This window comes from Electrophorus electricus, chromosome 13 (assembly GCF_041902795.1).
Source record: "Electrophorus electricus isolate QZ-2024a chromosome 13, ASM4190279v1, whole genome shotgun sequence".
Taxonomy (NCBI): Eukaryota; Metazoa; Chordata; class Actinopteri; order Gymnotiformes; family Gymnotidae; genus Electrophorus; species Electrophorus electricus.
Window position 1 is genome coordinate 4,076,597 of NC_137509.1, and position 15,932 is coordinate 4,092,528.

Sequence of the window (15,932 nt, forward strand, 5' to 3'; positions counted from 1 at the left end):
TTATGCCTGTGTTTGGAGAACTCTGGCATGCCCAAACGAGGTGCGGGAGGAGACCTGTCCCCTCATGAAATTCATCCTCCCCTCCAAAAATTCATCATTCATTCTGCTGCTCTTTGCCAGCCTGTGGAGTTCCTTCCTTGGCCCGAGACGAAGGCCAGCTGCCTGGCCTGGAATACACTCCTAGAGGCCGAGGTCGAGCGTAGAGGGCGGTTTCATTAGTTAAGAAATCCAAAAATATTTACCATCCCATCCATATGCGCATATCAATTTGACTGAAATACTGTTCTTTCAGGGCCTCAGTGCAGCATATAAAATAGGACTAGTAAACAAAGACAAGATAGTGAAACACAAAATACCCATAATGCACATAATGCATGTATTGCGGTGTCTGTGGTGTTCCAGAGGATTCCACTAGGGGGAGACATTGGTCAGCCAGCAGATGCAGTACCAGTCAACATTAAACATACCATTTCATGACATCAGTGTCCTACACTCCATAAGTCTTTTTTTCATCCTCATTTGCGATACTGGTTCTTATCCCCAGTGTTTTAGCTTGTAATATAGAACCTGCAGGACCTGTCAGTGGTGTAGAGAGCACAAGAGATCGCAATGCATGTCCTCTTTTGGGGTGTTCCAGAAAGTTCTCACCAACAAGAGCTTGTGTGACTTTCAGCCCTTTGGGGATGGCGCTCTGGGGCATTGATTTCTGTGGCAGCTGCTGCTGTGATTTCTGCATTAGGATGCACCACCCTGAAGATCTGTAGAGGACTGAAGTTGTGATAATGAGCAAAGCTTCTTCAGGGGGGGTCACATGGCAGCTTAGTGTTGAGCAACTTAAAAGCGAAGAATCTCACATTGCTGACTTTTCTCAGCACATGCTGCCAACGTGGACATTTGGACAAACGTTTAGCTGTAAATTGTTCAATACAGTTGCACAGTTATGATAAAGATGTTAATAAATAGATCAAATAACTAGACTACACATTAACTAGATTAAATATCATCAAATAGTATCACTTATGTTCTAAAGCACCTAAAACCTGTCACCTAGCATGCCCCAATTCACACATACACACAGAATTTAACTTTTTTTGTGATTAAACCAAAGCTATTAAAAATAATGCTCAAAGTTTGCATACATACATATAAATATATTTAGTTATTTTCCTTCACTTGGAGTTTCCTCATCTGATCTTGACTGATGTTCATAACCTTGGCCTCATGTGCGAGTGTGTTCTGCCTAGGTCGTGTTTGTGGCAGCGTGCCCGCTGTCCTGTCCAGGGATCTCTGAGGAACACGAGACTGCATCAGAGAACGTCATCAAAGAAGATGTGGGCAGAGCTCCAGATATAGTTGAGGCGGTTATTGATCACAAGTCTTTTACGCAGTAATCCCCCTTATGCTAAGTCTAGATGTGGGTTTAATTGTTCAAGAACAGATTCCACAATGTTGTTAGACAGCAAAAGTAGATTATAGATGGTTTTGATAAAGTACCCATTGCATCTCTGAAGTTCGTTTTCATTTTGACGTTACCAACTGCTTGTGAGGCAACTTATAAAGCTACTGAATCTTGAGAAAGTTATCAAAACATACAGAACCCATCAGAGAGTGATACCGTTACTCAAGAAAAAGAGAAAAGTATGGTCACCTCCCACTATACCTGAAGCATGTTGTCCAGGCTGGTCAGAGTAAAAGTGGATGGGCAGGAAGAAAACAGAAGACGAAGCACCTGGGAGAGATTCCTCTCCATGGTCATTAACAGAACCCCCAAGAACACCCGTAGTGTAGAATGATCATTAAATAGTTCCGTTTCACACAGCTGTCACACTGAAACTTCTAGAATTGGTCCACATTCTTGTAGTTTCCAGCACCAAGGTTGGTTTGATCCTTTTTTCTATCTTTAAATTTTTTTTTTCTTTTGTTGCCACAGTTGTGAAGGGTCGATCAGATAGACACACAACCCCACAACCAAAGACAGTGATCTTTGTTAAATTCGCAGATTATCTCCAAAAGCAGTCATATGAAACCTGGGTATCACAGTATCACAGTATCATAGTGCACCTTCACAAAAAAACTTTAATCCATGCTGTGGAATTTAAAGTTAATTTGTGGATGATTACCTCACATTTCTTATTTGAAGAACTCCAGAGAAGTAACTCCCCAGGGAGATATTCAATCATCATATAGTGTAGACTGACTCCCATAAACCTCAGGTGGACACCGTACAGGAGTTGACAGATGAATAAATGATTCCATCCACACTGGGCGGTGCTTCTGACGATGCAAAAGAGTCCAGGGTCTCTGGAGAGCTTCCTTGTCCAGCTCTGGAGACTGAGATCAGGGCTCTAATCAGTCAGTGGACTGGCGTCCTGGCTGCGGTTCGGAGGACACGGTCGTCCAGGACTCCTGCCGGGGATGTCGTTTGTTTGCTCCCACTCTGGGCAGCATCGTGACTGAGGAGGGCTTGTCTGAAGGACCCAAAAATGAGGCAACAAATGAGGGACCCCAGCTGAGAGGGCAGCGTGGTGGTAAAATCTATGGCCTTTAAAAAGAAACTTTTCTTATGCATCAATGACAGAAAGGAATTGTTTTTTGCTTCTTTTTGTACCAAAGTACTTAATTTTCCTTAACCTAGATTATAAAAATTCAAAACCTGCCATAAAACCACAAAACAATATCATTTGAACAAGAACTTGAACAATGCACTTCTATTAGCCACAGTGCTGGACAATCGGCGGGGGCTCAGCAGGGGCCAGTCTGATGCAAATGGATTTGAAATGTCTGCAAAGCTACATTTCCCCACCACAACCTTACAAGGAATGTTCCAGAAGCAGTCAGCTACCACGGATGAAGCTTGCTGAAGGCCTCGTAGGACAAATTTAGCCTGCGCGCTAAGTAGCGCTGAGACTCGCCTGAAGAACAAGCATTCGTTTCAAGTGATTGCTGTCTTCAAGAGGACACAATAATTACAAGAGCGACATCCTTGGGAGCGGATGTTTCCAGAAGCGTTCGACTCAAACCACGTGGCTGAAAGAGTCTCCCATCAGGACACCAAGTCAAGAGAGCGTGAAGGAACCTGTAGGAGACGTTGGGAAAAGGAGCATCGCTGCATCTGCTCAGACACGTTTAACAGGCGGGAACTCTGTCAAGCCAAGTGACTAAAATCCTGGGCTTCTCTATTTATCAGCTTCATCATCTGATCATCCACACAGTTGCAGAGTGCCCCAGCTTTACCAAGTCTCTGAGCCAGCTCTGGGCCCCGGGTTCGACTGTAGCCAGTAGTAGGTCATTAACACCCTCCATGTGCCGGGAACACTGGTCAGAACCAGAAAGAACAAGTGGGTTCTTTTCAATTAATTGTGGCTGCTGATTATAGTGTAGCAGTTCTATTTGGTTGTAATTGAACCAAAATATTAATATAACTTATTCACTATTCTATGAAACATTTTTATTTCCCCTATTAAAAGTAGGGTTTTTTTAATCCCCCGTCATGCACGTGCTTTGGTTAAGGACTTGCTGGAAGCCTAGCTTTAGTTGCTAGAAGAAAGTGTAGATTTATTTTCGGCAAAGTCGTGGTCATGAAGCAGTTTTTAGCAGCAGGGCAAATAGGAGACAGTGGAGACAGAGGACCATAAAGGGCACCACTGTGTCCAGCGATCATGAGTGACCCCTGTCCTGTCAGACATCCCCGTCCCCTGAAGTGACCAGGGGCAGTTTTATCAGGTCCCCTACAGTGAGAATGATAGTACTCCTGCAGACCACTGCACCAGGTCCAATTTTACCTCAAACACTCCGTAAAACGGTACTGAAATGAGGCCCCACCAAGTTTCACTCTAATGACACGACGCGGCAGGCGGCTTTTAGGGAAGAGTAAGCCTTTATTTAGCAACAATACAAACTGATTTGTTTGCAAAGATTTTACAGTAGTTAAAAACATGCTTGATACAGGGCTCAAATGTGGAGTCTACAGTCTTACAGGATGCATACCAACACTACAGAGGCTACCACAGATATACTGCACCTCCAAAGACCCTGCTCTAAAATGAGGTATTAAGGTGAATTTAAACATTAACCCAATCGACCGTCTGTGAACAGAGTTTGTGTCGCGAAGGTCACTCGTAGTTGGGATTATAATGACACGACGCCAACGGAGGAGAGACTGCAGCTCCCTTCGTGCGGATTCAGAATGCACTGGGCACTTTTCTAGAGCCAATCCCATGAGTACCAGTGCAGAGTCAGTAAAAGTCTGGCCAGACCTGCAAGACGCTGATCATTTGCATAGTTAAAAAAACTCCGTGCTTTTACTTTGAAGTGTCTCTGTGAGTGTGGTAAGGGGATAAACAGACTCCATAAGTGTATATATGATTATTACACAAGGGTACTGTTCATTTTATGCCATTTCTTGCCATTTGCATGTTTTTTTTTTCATGGGCAATGTTTCCAAAACTGAATTTTCTAAGTATTGACTGAATTTACATTGAATCAACAACCCAACAACAACAACAACAAAAACCAAGTCCAAAGGTGATTTCTGGTTGGTCAGTCAGGAGGCGGCACACATTCTCTTAACTAGACCTCGAGTCTCAATACTCAAAAATACCTACAGTACATTGTTAAATAAATAATTTATACATTAAGAATTTGTAACTACAAAATTGTGATTTATAGTTTTCTTCTTTTTTGGGGGAAAGTTCATTAAAACCCAGAGTAAATTTAGCACTGGGCTAAAGACAGAATAAAATATTTTTTAGTCAAGGATTAACTTTACTCTGGATCTGCGGAAAGCTTTCAAATTCAACTGCAATATCTAATCTGTCTTTATTCACAGTAAAGCAACAGACTTATAATGCTACTAGAATTATGAAGCAATTTATTCATTGCCTAAAGAAGACCACATTTATTTGATTCTTAGTTACTTCAAGTCTAAACAGATCTAATCTGTACCCTTAGTATTTACAAGGTTTCCTGCTACAGTTATTGAAATATAACTATGATATGTGTATAAATTATTACTTCAAAGTCTCTGGATACACACACTTCACCTCACACACTGCATATTGAAGAAAATCTGCCACATCCAAACGTCTCCGGTTGGAGCTGTACCATATAAGGTGGTTGTAAACAGGAAAACCACGTGTGCTTAAGTGTGCAGTAGAGGTCAGGAGCTGCTCCTCACCACAGCATCGGTCATGAAATCATTCACATTCGGAAGCTAATAAGGAGAACAAGTACGTGTTACGCTTGGACAGGCCATTCCCCCGCCGGGTGGCCTTGCGTCGATAGCGCATTCTAACTAAGCCCTGGCATGGTGGTTCTCGGCTTGGCTAACGCAGTTGTTATGCACAGGGGTGCGTTACACACGGAGGTGCTATAGAGGTGTTTAGTATATGTCAGGTAGCTGGGAGTAGCTCCTGTTCCAGTAGCCGCCGGAGAAGAGCCAGTCCTGGCTTCCATTGTGGACGTTGGTGCCTTGGGTGAACCACCTGCAGGGGTAACACACAATGCTGAAGTCAGCCAGCCCCGGTTCGTCAGGGCCAGGTGACAGGGTTCACCTTCTCCATGTCTCATTCCAGTCCCACAAGCATGCAGAAGTGTGCACACATCCACAGATATAAAGGCCGTTAAAAAACGAGAAACAGCGTGTGCGTGTGAGTCCTATGACTAACACATCCACCACTGCAGTTCCGCACAGAGCCAGAAGGGGGAGGAACAGCTCACACACAATCATTTCCACCTCACAAAGACAACTGAAACCGTTCTTTCGGCTTTTATGCCGAGTACAGTCTCAAACTCCAGTTCTGGAGGGCCACACCACTGTGCTGTGCAGTACTTTCCCTGTTCCAGTGCACATGATCGTACTCAGTGGTTCATTATTTATGCGCTTTCTTATTGTTCTTTTGTTTATTGAATTGTCCCATTCTCTTCTCCTGTTATTTTATTTGAGATTTTGCATTTTATCTTTACAGTGTAAAGCACTTTGTAAGCCTGGTTTAAAAAGGTACTATAGAAATAAATGTATTATTGTTGTTATTATAATCCATGACTGGGGTTTGAATGGGATATGAATGAGGTTCGTCTTACAATAACCTAAACTGTGCAGTGTGCGGCCCATCAGCGGTGGAGATCACGAGGCGATTACACAAAAACCCGTTCCAGGTATGACACCCGTTCTGGGTCGTGTAACCTGGGTTTACAGCCTAGAGAGAGAGAGCACGGCAATCACACAACGGCGAAGAGGTCAAACCTGGGGCCGGGACAGGGGTTTCTGGTTTCACACACACACACACACACACACACACACACACACATACACACACAAAGAAAGTAGAACCAAACGAAAGCAGACGATTACAAACATGAAGCAGTGATGTCAGGTTAAGACACTCCACGAGGAGATCAAAAGGATGTATGGGACCTTTATCAACCTTCCATTTGTTTAAAGACAGAAATAATGAAATAAATCCATCATTCTTTACTTTGAAGATGACCCTCGAGTATACACACATGCTTAATGCAGAATTAAATAGTGAAATGCTCTTGGCTTGGGTTTTTTTTTACTGGTGTAATTAAACCAATGAGGTCGGTCCCCCTGAACGTGGAGGTGCACTCATATAATATAGATGAGAGCCTCTATAGTGCTAAGCCACCGATCTGTATACGCTCCCGTTACAAGGATCGTCATATGTGTCAGGACACAGGCAGGACATGAAAACATGCCAGCAGGACTGTGTGGGTGAGCAGCTCACGATGGGAGAGGGTGTGCGTGCAGACCAACCTCGTCTTCCACTCGTCGCTGGATTTGGACCGGTTCTTCCGAGCCATCCTCTGCTTTTCTTCCACCCGCTTCTTCTCAGCACTGGCCATATCTAAAAACGTGGGGATGGGTTTGGGGGCAAAGGCATAGGATCCCTTTATGTACTTTTCTTTGACTTTGCTTTCATATGGTACACGGTGACATGCAGTTACGGCAGCGTCAGCGCTGCTATGCCACGGTGCCAACTCCACGCCACAGTGTGCCGTGACACGGTTCCAACTTAGATGCAAGAGGACCTACTTTCTAAGTCTGAGTGCACAAATGCAAATGAGGCAGAAAAAAGGAAATTAATGTTCACATGCTGAACCAGTGGTTGAAAAAATCTGTATGCTAATCTCGTATGAATATAATTGCCAATCTCAGTATGAATATAACTGACAGACAAAAGTGTGTGCAAAGGTGTTGTTCACGTGTCAGATCCACATGAACAACAGGGCTGAGTTAAGTCTTCAGAGGAGTAGCTATACATGTTATTAATTATTCATAACATTTCCAAGGCAGTTTTATAACATGCTGGGATAAGGAAAATTGGTAAAAAATATAACCTCAACTGTCCCAATACCAAAATCCTTTATGTTGTGTCTTTCCCTCAATGATTTATTTAATATTTAAACAGGCTATAATTCCAGGCTTGGTGTGACTGGCTCTGCTTGGAGATGGTTTCAGTCCTATCTGGATGGACGGTCCTATCAGGTGACATGGAGACTCTCCACTGGTGTTCCACAAGGCTCAGTATTGGGCCCCCTTCTCTTCTCTTGGTGATGTAATATCTTCTCATGGTTTCTCCTACCACTGCTATGCTGATGACACTCAATTATTTCTTTCTTTTCCACCCTCTGACACGCAGGTCTCCAGACGTATCTCGGCATGCTTGACTGACATTGCACCATGGATGACAGCCCACCACTTGAAGCTCAACCCCAATATAACTGAGCTTCTGTTCATCCCAGGTACTCCCAACCCTTACCATGACCTCACTGTTTCCTTTGAGAACTCCCTGGTATCACCATTCGAAGCTGTCTGTAGCCTGGGCGTAACTTTGGACAACCAGTTGTCGTTCTCAACTCATGTTTCTAATCTAACCCGGTCTTGCAGATTTCTCCTTTGTAACATACGAAGGATTCGACCCTTTCTTTCGCAGGAAGCTACCCAGGTGCTTGAGCAGTGTCTTGTGATCTCAAAGCTAGACTACTGCAACTCGCTACTTGCTGGTCTTCCTCTAAGAGCCATCAAACCTCTACAACTTGTCCAGAATGCAGCAGCACAACTGGTCTTCAATCTTCCGAAGTTCACACGTTACTCCACTGCTGCGCTCCCTTCATTGGCTCCCTGTAGCTGCACGCATCAGATTTAAAACCTTAATGTTTGCCTACAAAGCCAAAAATGGACCAGCCCCTTCATACATGAGGTCAATGGACAAAGCCCGATCCGTACCTCGAGTACTTCAAACCTCAAGTACGGCTCGGCTTGAAATACCGTGCTTCAGGTCTCATGGACGACAAGCATCGAGACTATTTCCTGTCCCGGCTCCAAGATGGTGGAATGAACTCCCACTTGCTGTCCGGACAGCAGAGTCCCTTGCAGTCTTCAAGCGCAGACTGAAGACACATCTATTTGCAGAATATTTGAAGGACGACTGACCCTGCTCCCTTATTGACTGACTAATTTAGTACTTATTGTAGGGCATTCTTTATGTTGTTTAACAAACTCTAGCACTTACCATTGTTTAACACCTTATGTATTTTGCACTTCTAGGTATCAGCATTCATCCCTGTATTCTACAGTATTCTAGTTCATTGGTCTGTTTAATTCTAACCTACTATACTGTACTAGGATGTATTCTGAGTAAATGACAAAGCTCTGGTTAGAGCGTCTGCTAAATGCCATAAATGTAATGTAAATGTAATAGTGCACAACCTCCAGCTGGCCCTGACATGGGGGTTCTGGAGCTGCCCATACCTATGTCTCCGTTCTCCAGGGCACGGATGTCGGGCCGTAAGCGGCAGTCCGTGGAAGGGATCGCCCCCTTTATGTCCTCGTCCAGTTCATTCAGGTGCATGGCAAACGTGGAGAAGGCGTAGTACTGCAAGAGAGCCCAACACACACACGCAGACACGCACGCACACACGCACGCAGACACGCACGCAGACACGCACGCAGACACGCACGCAGACACGCACGCAGACACACACGCAGACACACACGCAGACACACACGCAGACACACACGCAGACACACACGCAGACACACACGCAGACACACGCACTAACTTGAGCCGTCATGGCTGCCTGAAAGCCTTCATGCCACCGAACCTAGATCAGTGGTCGGGCAAATCCAGGCGCTTTATGAAGCGGCCTTGGATCATCAGCGGGTTTCGAGTGGCCCGGTTATGGTCCATTAAATGCTCGGCTTGGCTGAAGGACCAGAGCTATTCCGCAGTCTCAAACACGGGCCGCTGCGTTCGTAACGGGCGGCTTTGTGCACACTGGCGCTGATCCTCCATAATGGTCCAGTCAGGGTAGATGCGTGGTCCTCACCTGAGCGGAGTTCTCCGGGCGGGGCGCTATCTTCCAGATGAGCTCACTGCCTGGGATGACCTCCACGGTCTCGACTTCAGGAGGAGGCATCTCCTCAGGTTCCTCATCCACAGAGCTCTGGCAGAACAGGGACAACACAATGCCCATTTCATTAGGGGCCAAAATATACCAACCATTTACACACCGTTCAACCTGCCTGGAACTCCATAAATCAGACTTCATACTGGACTCCTCTTTTAACTATGCCCACCTTCATGTGACACTATAGTCTATGTGTGACAGTTAATGCAACACCATGAATGCATTTATTTTCCAAAATTTACATATCCTAGAAGCTGGAAAGAAAGCATTTATAGTCTACGGTTTCCTTAAGGCGTTTACCACAATAACATACCCCCCGTACTAAACCTGCACAATTACTTTTGATAACCCAGAAGCAATTTTTTTTTCCATTTCAAATAACCTCACTAAGTGCCTTGATTCAGAGGTCTGATATGCTGCCTAACCCCAGACCTGTTTGCTGCCTTTCTTCTCCTCCTTCTTGTCTGCTTTTTTGTGGAGGTCAAACGAGGTCGGGTCCACCGTGTACAAACACTCCGTCCACTTGCCGTAAATGGCGCAGAGCTTCTTTTTGCTGCGAGAACGGGTGAGACGGCGCATTAACGTCACAGGCACGGCCGAGCAAACGGCATCGGGAGTCTAGGGACTCCTGACTCGGGGTGGGGGGGTCCAAGCTAAAGCCCACATACGTAGACAGTGGCATCGGCAGCTTTTAAAAGAAAGCCACACAGAATTACCAGCGTGGTTCGAGCTCAGTGAAGTGCTAACTTAACATCACGCAGCTATCACTCATGCTCGGGAAGGCGTTTCTCACTGAGGCAGGCTTCTAACACCCACTGAGCTCCTGTAAGTGCCCAATTTGTACTGTCACTTTTCATGGGATGAGATCATTAATTTATCACTTCAACCAACCATAAGAGTGCTTAATTGCAAAGTGCACAGCTCAAAATATCAAGTAGTGAATCTGTGGTGCACAGACTACTACAGACTCCATTGTAGGGACTGAAATAGACCGGTTTTAATATTTGGTTACCTTTTATCGTATATGTAACCCTCCACTTTGTGTAACTCTTTACCAAAGAGGCCACATGACTTGAACGTCAGGCTGCACCTTTCCCCAGTCCTGTCCAAAGACAAGACATGCCATAATGCTTTTGGGAAGAAGGCGTATCCTTAAAATCAAAAAGCAAACATAAAAGCCATAGATAAATGGGATATTCCTACATTTTTGCTGGTATCATTATGAGTATCGCCATTTAGAAAGCTTCTTAAAACATTTACTGTAATCCTCTTGAAGTTTGCCTAATCAATCCAAAATTCTAGAAAGTTGTCTTTAAATGAAGCTTATTCCAAAAGGTTTTCTCAAAAGTGCCACAGCGAGAGAATTCCGGGTGTCTAAAGGGACACCATTTGCTGGCGTCTGGGACCGTACTTTGCCTTACTTATGGTTTAGAACCTCCACGTTGCCATACTGCTCGATCCACAGTTGCCCCACTATGATGTTATGGACGCAGCATGTAGGGTTGCTCCAGGTGTACGCTTCATTGTGCCTGGGTAAGGAGGAGATGAATAAACAAGTCAACAAACAAATGACAGAATTAAGTACTGCATGAATAATTAAACATAACACAACGGCTGTTAAAAGAATATATACGGATATTGCACATACTGATCATGAACAAAGCAAACTTTGTATTACCAATTACCAGGTTTTGCTGCACATCCACCCTCAAAAGAACCCCCTCAATGATAGTGTATGTTCTCCTCTACTACAGGGCAAATACACACTCTGCTACACTCTGTGCACTTTGTGGGCTTCTGTGCTAAAGAGAAACGGTCTGTATTCTGCATATGCATACACTGTACTTATATGCAAACACTCAACTTATATGCATATGCATACACTGTACTTGTATGCATACACTCAACTTACATGCATATGCATACTCTACTTATATGCATATGCATACACTGTACTTATATGCATACTCAACTTACATGCATATACTGTACTAATATGCATATGCATACACTCTACATATATGCATACACTTAACTTATATGCATACACTTAACTTATATGCATACACTGTACTTTGTAGATAACAGTTCTGTGTTGGCAAACCCATAGCCAGCAGGTGGTGCAGGCGGAAGTGCTCACTGGGGCAGCTCCAGGGTGATGATGCCCCGAGGCTCCGCCTCCACACTCTTCCCCCAGAACTTGAGCTTAGGGTAGATGGAGCCGTGAAAGAGGAAATCGTCCTTCAGGCCCTCTGCGTGGAAGGCGCTCACAGGTGGGTGGTGGCTCACCTGCTCTGACAGCCACCTGAAGCCCAGGTCCTCTCTGTGGGCAGAGCAGAGTATGTCTAGAGACAGCATCTGTAACTGAGCCAGTATTTATTTCAGTCAGGCTAACTGTGGACACTCAGAACTCATTTATCACAATAACAAATCCAGGTTATTTTGGCTGTTGAATGGATTTACAGGAGTTTACATCCGCGGAGGATTCCCTGTGTCACCACACCAGCACGTGCACCAGGACAGGCCCCGCGGAGGCTGCATAAGCCGCGCTCACCTGATCAGCTCGTAGGTCTCCCCCAGCAGAGGGTTAAAGGGCTTGCCAGTCCGCTCCCACTGCGAGGCTACGGCTGACACTGCGAAGGCGGCCACGCACTGCAAGCACACGGAAAGCCGACCTCAGCGTCCCCTTTCCGTTACGCACTCCGGAAAAAAAAGAACCTGCATATTTTATGACCATAATTTTCTCCTTATAGTCTCATACCAGGTAAACGGGTGGAAACGGGTTTATAGTTGCTAACCCATCACCTGATGTACATACAGATCTTATTTTTAAACATTAAAAAAAAAAAACCCACACAGTTATGTCACAAATGCTGCGTCCGTGCTTCTGAATACTTCGGAAAATGCCTCGCGTGAGCATCATTGTACATACCTCATAAAACTTTCACAGAGGTCTAGTGTGATGTTATATCACACTGCCTATTGTACTGGTCCATACCAGGAAGGCCCTACCCATTTCATGGAGACCAGCATCTCTGCACCATGCAGCCCCAGTGACGGAACTACGAGATCTCCCGCACCTGGCCAGGACCTTCAGGAACATCTCCGTTCTTACACTCCAAAGAGAACTAATCTGCGCAGGACAATGGAGATCTCCAGAAGAAGGGTGGAGGAACCCAGGAACCCACCAGTGCTTTTCTGCAGAACGTTCCTGTTACCTTCATCCTATGGATGGAGTCTGTGGAGGCATTGGCTTGGTGGATGAGGTACGTGTGCTCCATATACTCGGTCAGCCGCTGGAGGAAACTCAACGGCTCGTTAAAGATGACAGGCATGGCGATTTTAGACAGTTCCTGTGGGAGGACATTTTTGCATGTATTCAAATGTGAACTTAACAGTTGTATAGACAGGATTTTCAATCCAGTCCAGAGGCCTGCATCCTGCTCACATGCTTACTATGTTGCAGGCCCGACACACCTTAGCCGGGTAATTAAGAGCCCGGAATAAAATGAAACCTGGACTGGCTTGAGCTCTCCCCCAGAGATTGGCTGGATAACCTCCGCATTATAATCTGGGTGAATTGGGTCATGGTGGCAACACATTGACATGACTGAGAGCCAGAGTTTTAGTCAGGGCGGATCACTGCTCCCTCTTAAGAGAGGATGTATGAGATTACACTCCTCACACACACGCACACACGCACACACACACACACCCAGATACAAGAAAGCATTAGGCAGGTGCAGCTAGCATCTAAAGACTAATGACTGCTTTGGGGAATACATGCCTGAGACTTTCTAAGGTCTCTTGTTTACCTTTCTGAGTGCATCCTGCACTCTTTGGTTCCTTAGTTTATGCTCTGGTACTACAATTGACCAAAGGCTCACGCAGTATCACACTGCAGCGACACCACATTTTTAAAAAAGTGCGTCTCCAGGCCAAATTTACAACAGTATGCAACATTTAGTTTGACAGTGGATGGGCAACAAACTAAATATTTATATTTAAGGATGCTCCAATAAAGGCAGGCTGGAAGGAGTTGCAAATCACTCAGATGTAATAAAAATGTGATAAGAGAAAAATGATTAATCAACACACCAGTGGGACAGGACTTCGTAATACCCCTTCAAAGGTGAAAAAACCCACCAAAGAACCCCTTGGCATTTATTGAACAGCATCGCAAAATTCCTACATACATTGCATGCTTATTTCTTTTTTAAATTCATTTCTTTATATAATGTTCCTGAAGGTGACCAGTGATAGTGATATTTATGGTACTTGACTAGTAATCAGAAGGTGCCACTGTTGGGCCCGTGAGCAAGACCCTTAACCCTCAGTTGTACTCAGTCATAACTGTAACTTGCTTTGGATAAAAGCATCAGCTAAATGCCGGAAATGGAATGCAAGCTTGTGTAAAAAAAGGCACTCACCATGCCAATACACTTTTTGAGGATACTCCAGATGCTGACATCGTTTCTGGAGAACATGGGAGCAGGAAGAGCTCCTCTGCGTGCATTAGAGAAAACACAGCCAAATAAAGCACAGGTTAGGTCCTCACGCTGCTGCAGTCGCAACTCTAGCACGTTAGCCCCTCCTCATGAGCCACAGTGAGCAGTGAACCTCAACCGCCCTGCATGTGCTGGGGTGGCCTCCATTCGTGCTAGCCTGAAACCGCTGGGCCCAGTCCAGCTTCTCAAACCCAGCTATCCTAACGAGTCAAGCCAGAACTTTGACCCCCTCCTCTGTGCTCCTAATATAAGTGCACATGTAAACAGCATTCGATCCATAGATAGAGCTCCTATGTCCCTAGTGTTTATGCCCTGCTTTATGTCTGATAGCATGGGGCTTGTGGAATGCCTGCCTTAGCTCGCCGTCCACCAGATAACCTTTGAGAAGCTGCACTGTACCGAACGTTTTTCGCGCCGGCAGCTGAAGGAGGTGGATACAGAGCAGCCATCCCAGGACCCACCTCCGGGCTTCGTGCTGGCACTCTGAGTGTGGTCATGTGCTGGGGTTATTTGCAGCCCTGATGCTGCAGAGTGGAAAGGAATAACATTAACAGTGGTTGCTTGTTCCTGTGTGTTGTCGCTGCGGTTTCCATGCGTCACCTGCCGACTGCCTGGGGTTCGGCGTAAAGGTCCGGCCCAGCACTGTGTCTGTTTAGTTTACCCAGTTACCTAGTAAAAGAATGCCTAGAACTGAAGCATGTTCAGAAAAGGTTGTTTGATATTTGACATTCATGCCTGAATCTCCAATACTGACATTCAGATACGTTTTATTTTTGACTGACTAAAATTCCAATTGCTTGTCCAAAGCTAAGACCCTTTAAAGCTACTTTAAAACTTAAAAAGATAGGCAACAGAGCTCCAACCTCTTCACACTCTGGTTCTACATTTGGCATTTTGCCAGTGTGTGACAAAGAAGCTGAACTACATACAACAAGCAGGTTTTTTTTCCACCCAAGAGCTCAACTTAGTCAGTGGCATAGTAAGTACGCGTCAGTGAGCGGATCCGCAGAAATCCACCCGTTCACACAGCTTCTGTTAGTCAGTCAGGAACATTTACCCAGGACCTGCGACAGCGCAGCTAGTAATCTCATAGCGAATCCAAATCTGGATTAATACGAGGCCGTATGAACTGGCAACAGTGGAAACAGTTACCTGACACCCGGGCTAATGATAAGTCTGTAACCGCTGCCATTCCGTCCTCATGCAATAACCATGAGGAGAGGTTAGAACAGTGTGTGCGCCGGGTGGGATGCGTATGATAGTGGTTAGACCAGCTGCAGTCTGATCAGTTCTGGCAGGGCACCTCACGCACACACCCCGCCACCCACCAAGTACGATTTATGGAAAATCAATGATAGGAGAGAGAATGCAATTACATTGACCAAATAATTACAAAACAGAAAGGTCTCTAATGAAAAAACTGTAGCTACGTATACAAGTAATTTACAACCATTTTTGCCTTGTAAAAAAGATGCAAACAGATATGTGTAACACACACACACACACACACACACACACACACACACACACACACACACACACACACAAATATGCACATCGCTAATTCGTTAGTGCTGCCAGAAGCTTGAGACTCACCTGTGCTTCTTGACTCCATTATGGTGGGCCTTGTCACCATGGCTACAATCCCCAGACATGCTGGCGGGCCCAGGGAGGGGCTCACAGGCCGAGCCGATCGAGCGGGTCCAGCCGACCAGGTGTGTCCTCCGACGGAGACTGTCTGCGCTCAGGCAGGGAGCGTCACAGTGCCACGCAAGTCCAACTCTGGAGGAGCGCCGAGCGCGCACACACACACACACACACACACGCGCGCGCGCGCGCACGGCCGTGTCAGTGACGTCGCCCCGCTCGACTGGTGCGAACACGCCCCGCTGGCTAGCACGCGGGCCACCCTCCCTCCCCCTGGTCCTTGCAGGCACCTGAGAAACCCCACCTGGGGAGATCCTGTTCCAGAGAGGTGCCGAGAGGCTCTCA

The 15,932-nt window shown here is 45.7% G+C and overlaps 1 protein-coding gene across 2 annotated transcripts; it reads right to left on the reverse strand.

Annotated features, from left to right (window-relative positions):
- Window positions 1–1,702: 1,702 nt before the first annotated feature.
- On the reverse strand, window positions 1,703–15,670 carry LOC145643490 (oxysterol-binding protein-related protein 1). 2 transcript variants are annotated; one of them, XM_081694837.1, is made up of 13 exons: window positions 15,537–15,670; window positions 13,863–13,938; window positions 12,651–12,785; window positions 11,987–12,084; window positions 11,573–11,755; window positions 10,854–10,961; window positions 10,445–10,534; window positions 9,865–9,985; window positions 9,352–9,468; window positions 8,774–8,897; window positions 6,776–6,866; window positions 6,245–6,265; window positions 1,704–5,483 (listed from the first exon to the last, which is right to left on the reverse strand). In XM_081694837.1, the coding sequence occupies exons 1-13, from the start codon at window positions 15,593–15,595 to the stop codon at window positions 5,381–5,383; spliced, it is 1,326 nt and encodes a 441-aa protein (XP_081550963.1). In that variant the 5' UTR covers window positions 15,596–15,670; the 3' UTR covers window positions 1,704–5,380. The 2 variants fall into 2 exon arrangements, with proteins under 2 accessions (XP_081550964.1, XP_081550963.1); XM_081694838.1 differs by lacking the exon at window positions 6,245–6,265 and having other exon boundaries at window positions 1,703–5,483.
- Window positions 15,671–15,932: the final 262 nt, after the last annotated feature.

Bases quoted from the DNA above. Each gene is read 5' to 3' on its own strand.
- LOC145643490 (XM_081694837.1), bottom strand. From the start codon at position 15,595: ATGTCTGGGGATTGTAGCCATGGTGACAAGGCCCACCATAATGGAGTC. The intron at 13,939-15,536 runs GTGAGTCTCAAG...TAATGCACGCAG, and splicing joins AATGGAGTCAAGAAGCACAG to AGGAGCTCTTCCTGCTCCCA. The intron at 5,484-6,244 runs GTTTGACCTCTT...TTACCCCTGCAG, and splicing joins AACCCCTGTCCCGGCCCCAG to GTGGTTCACCCAAGGCACCA.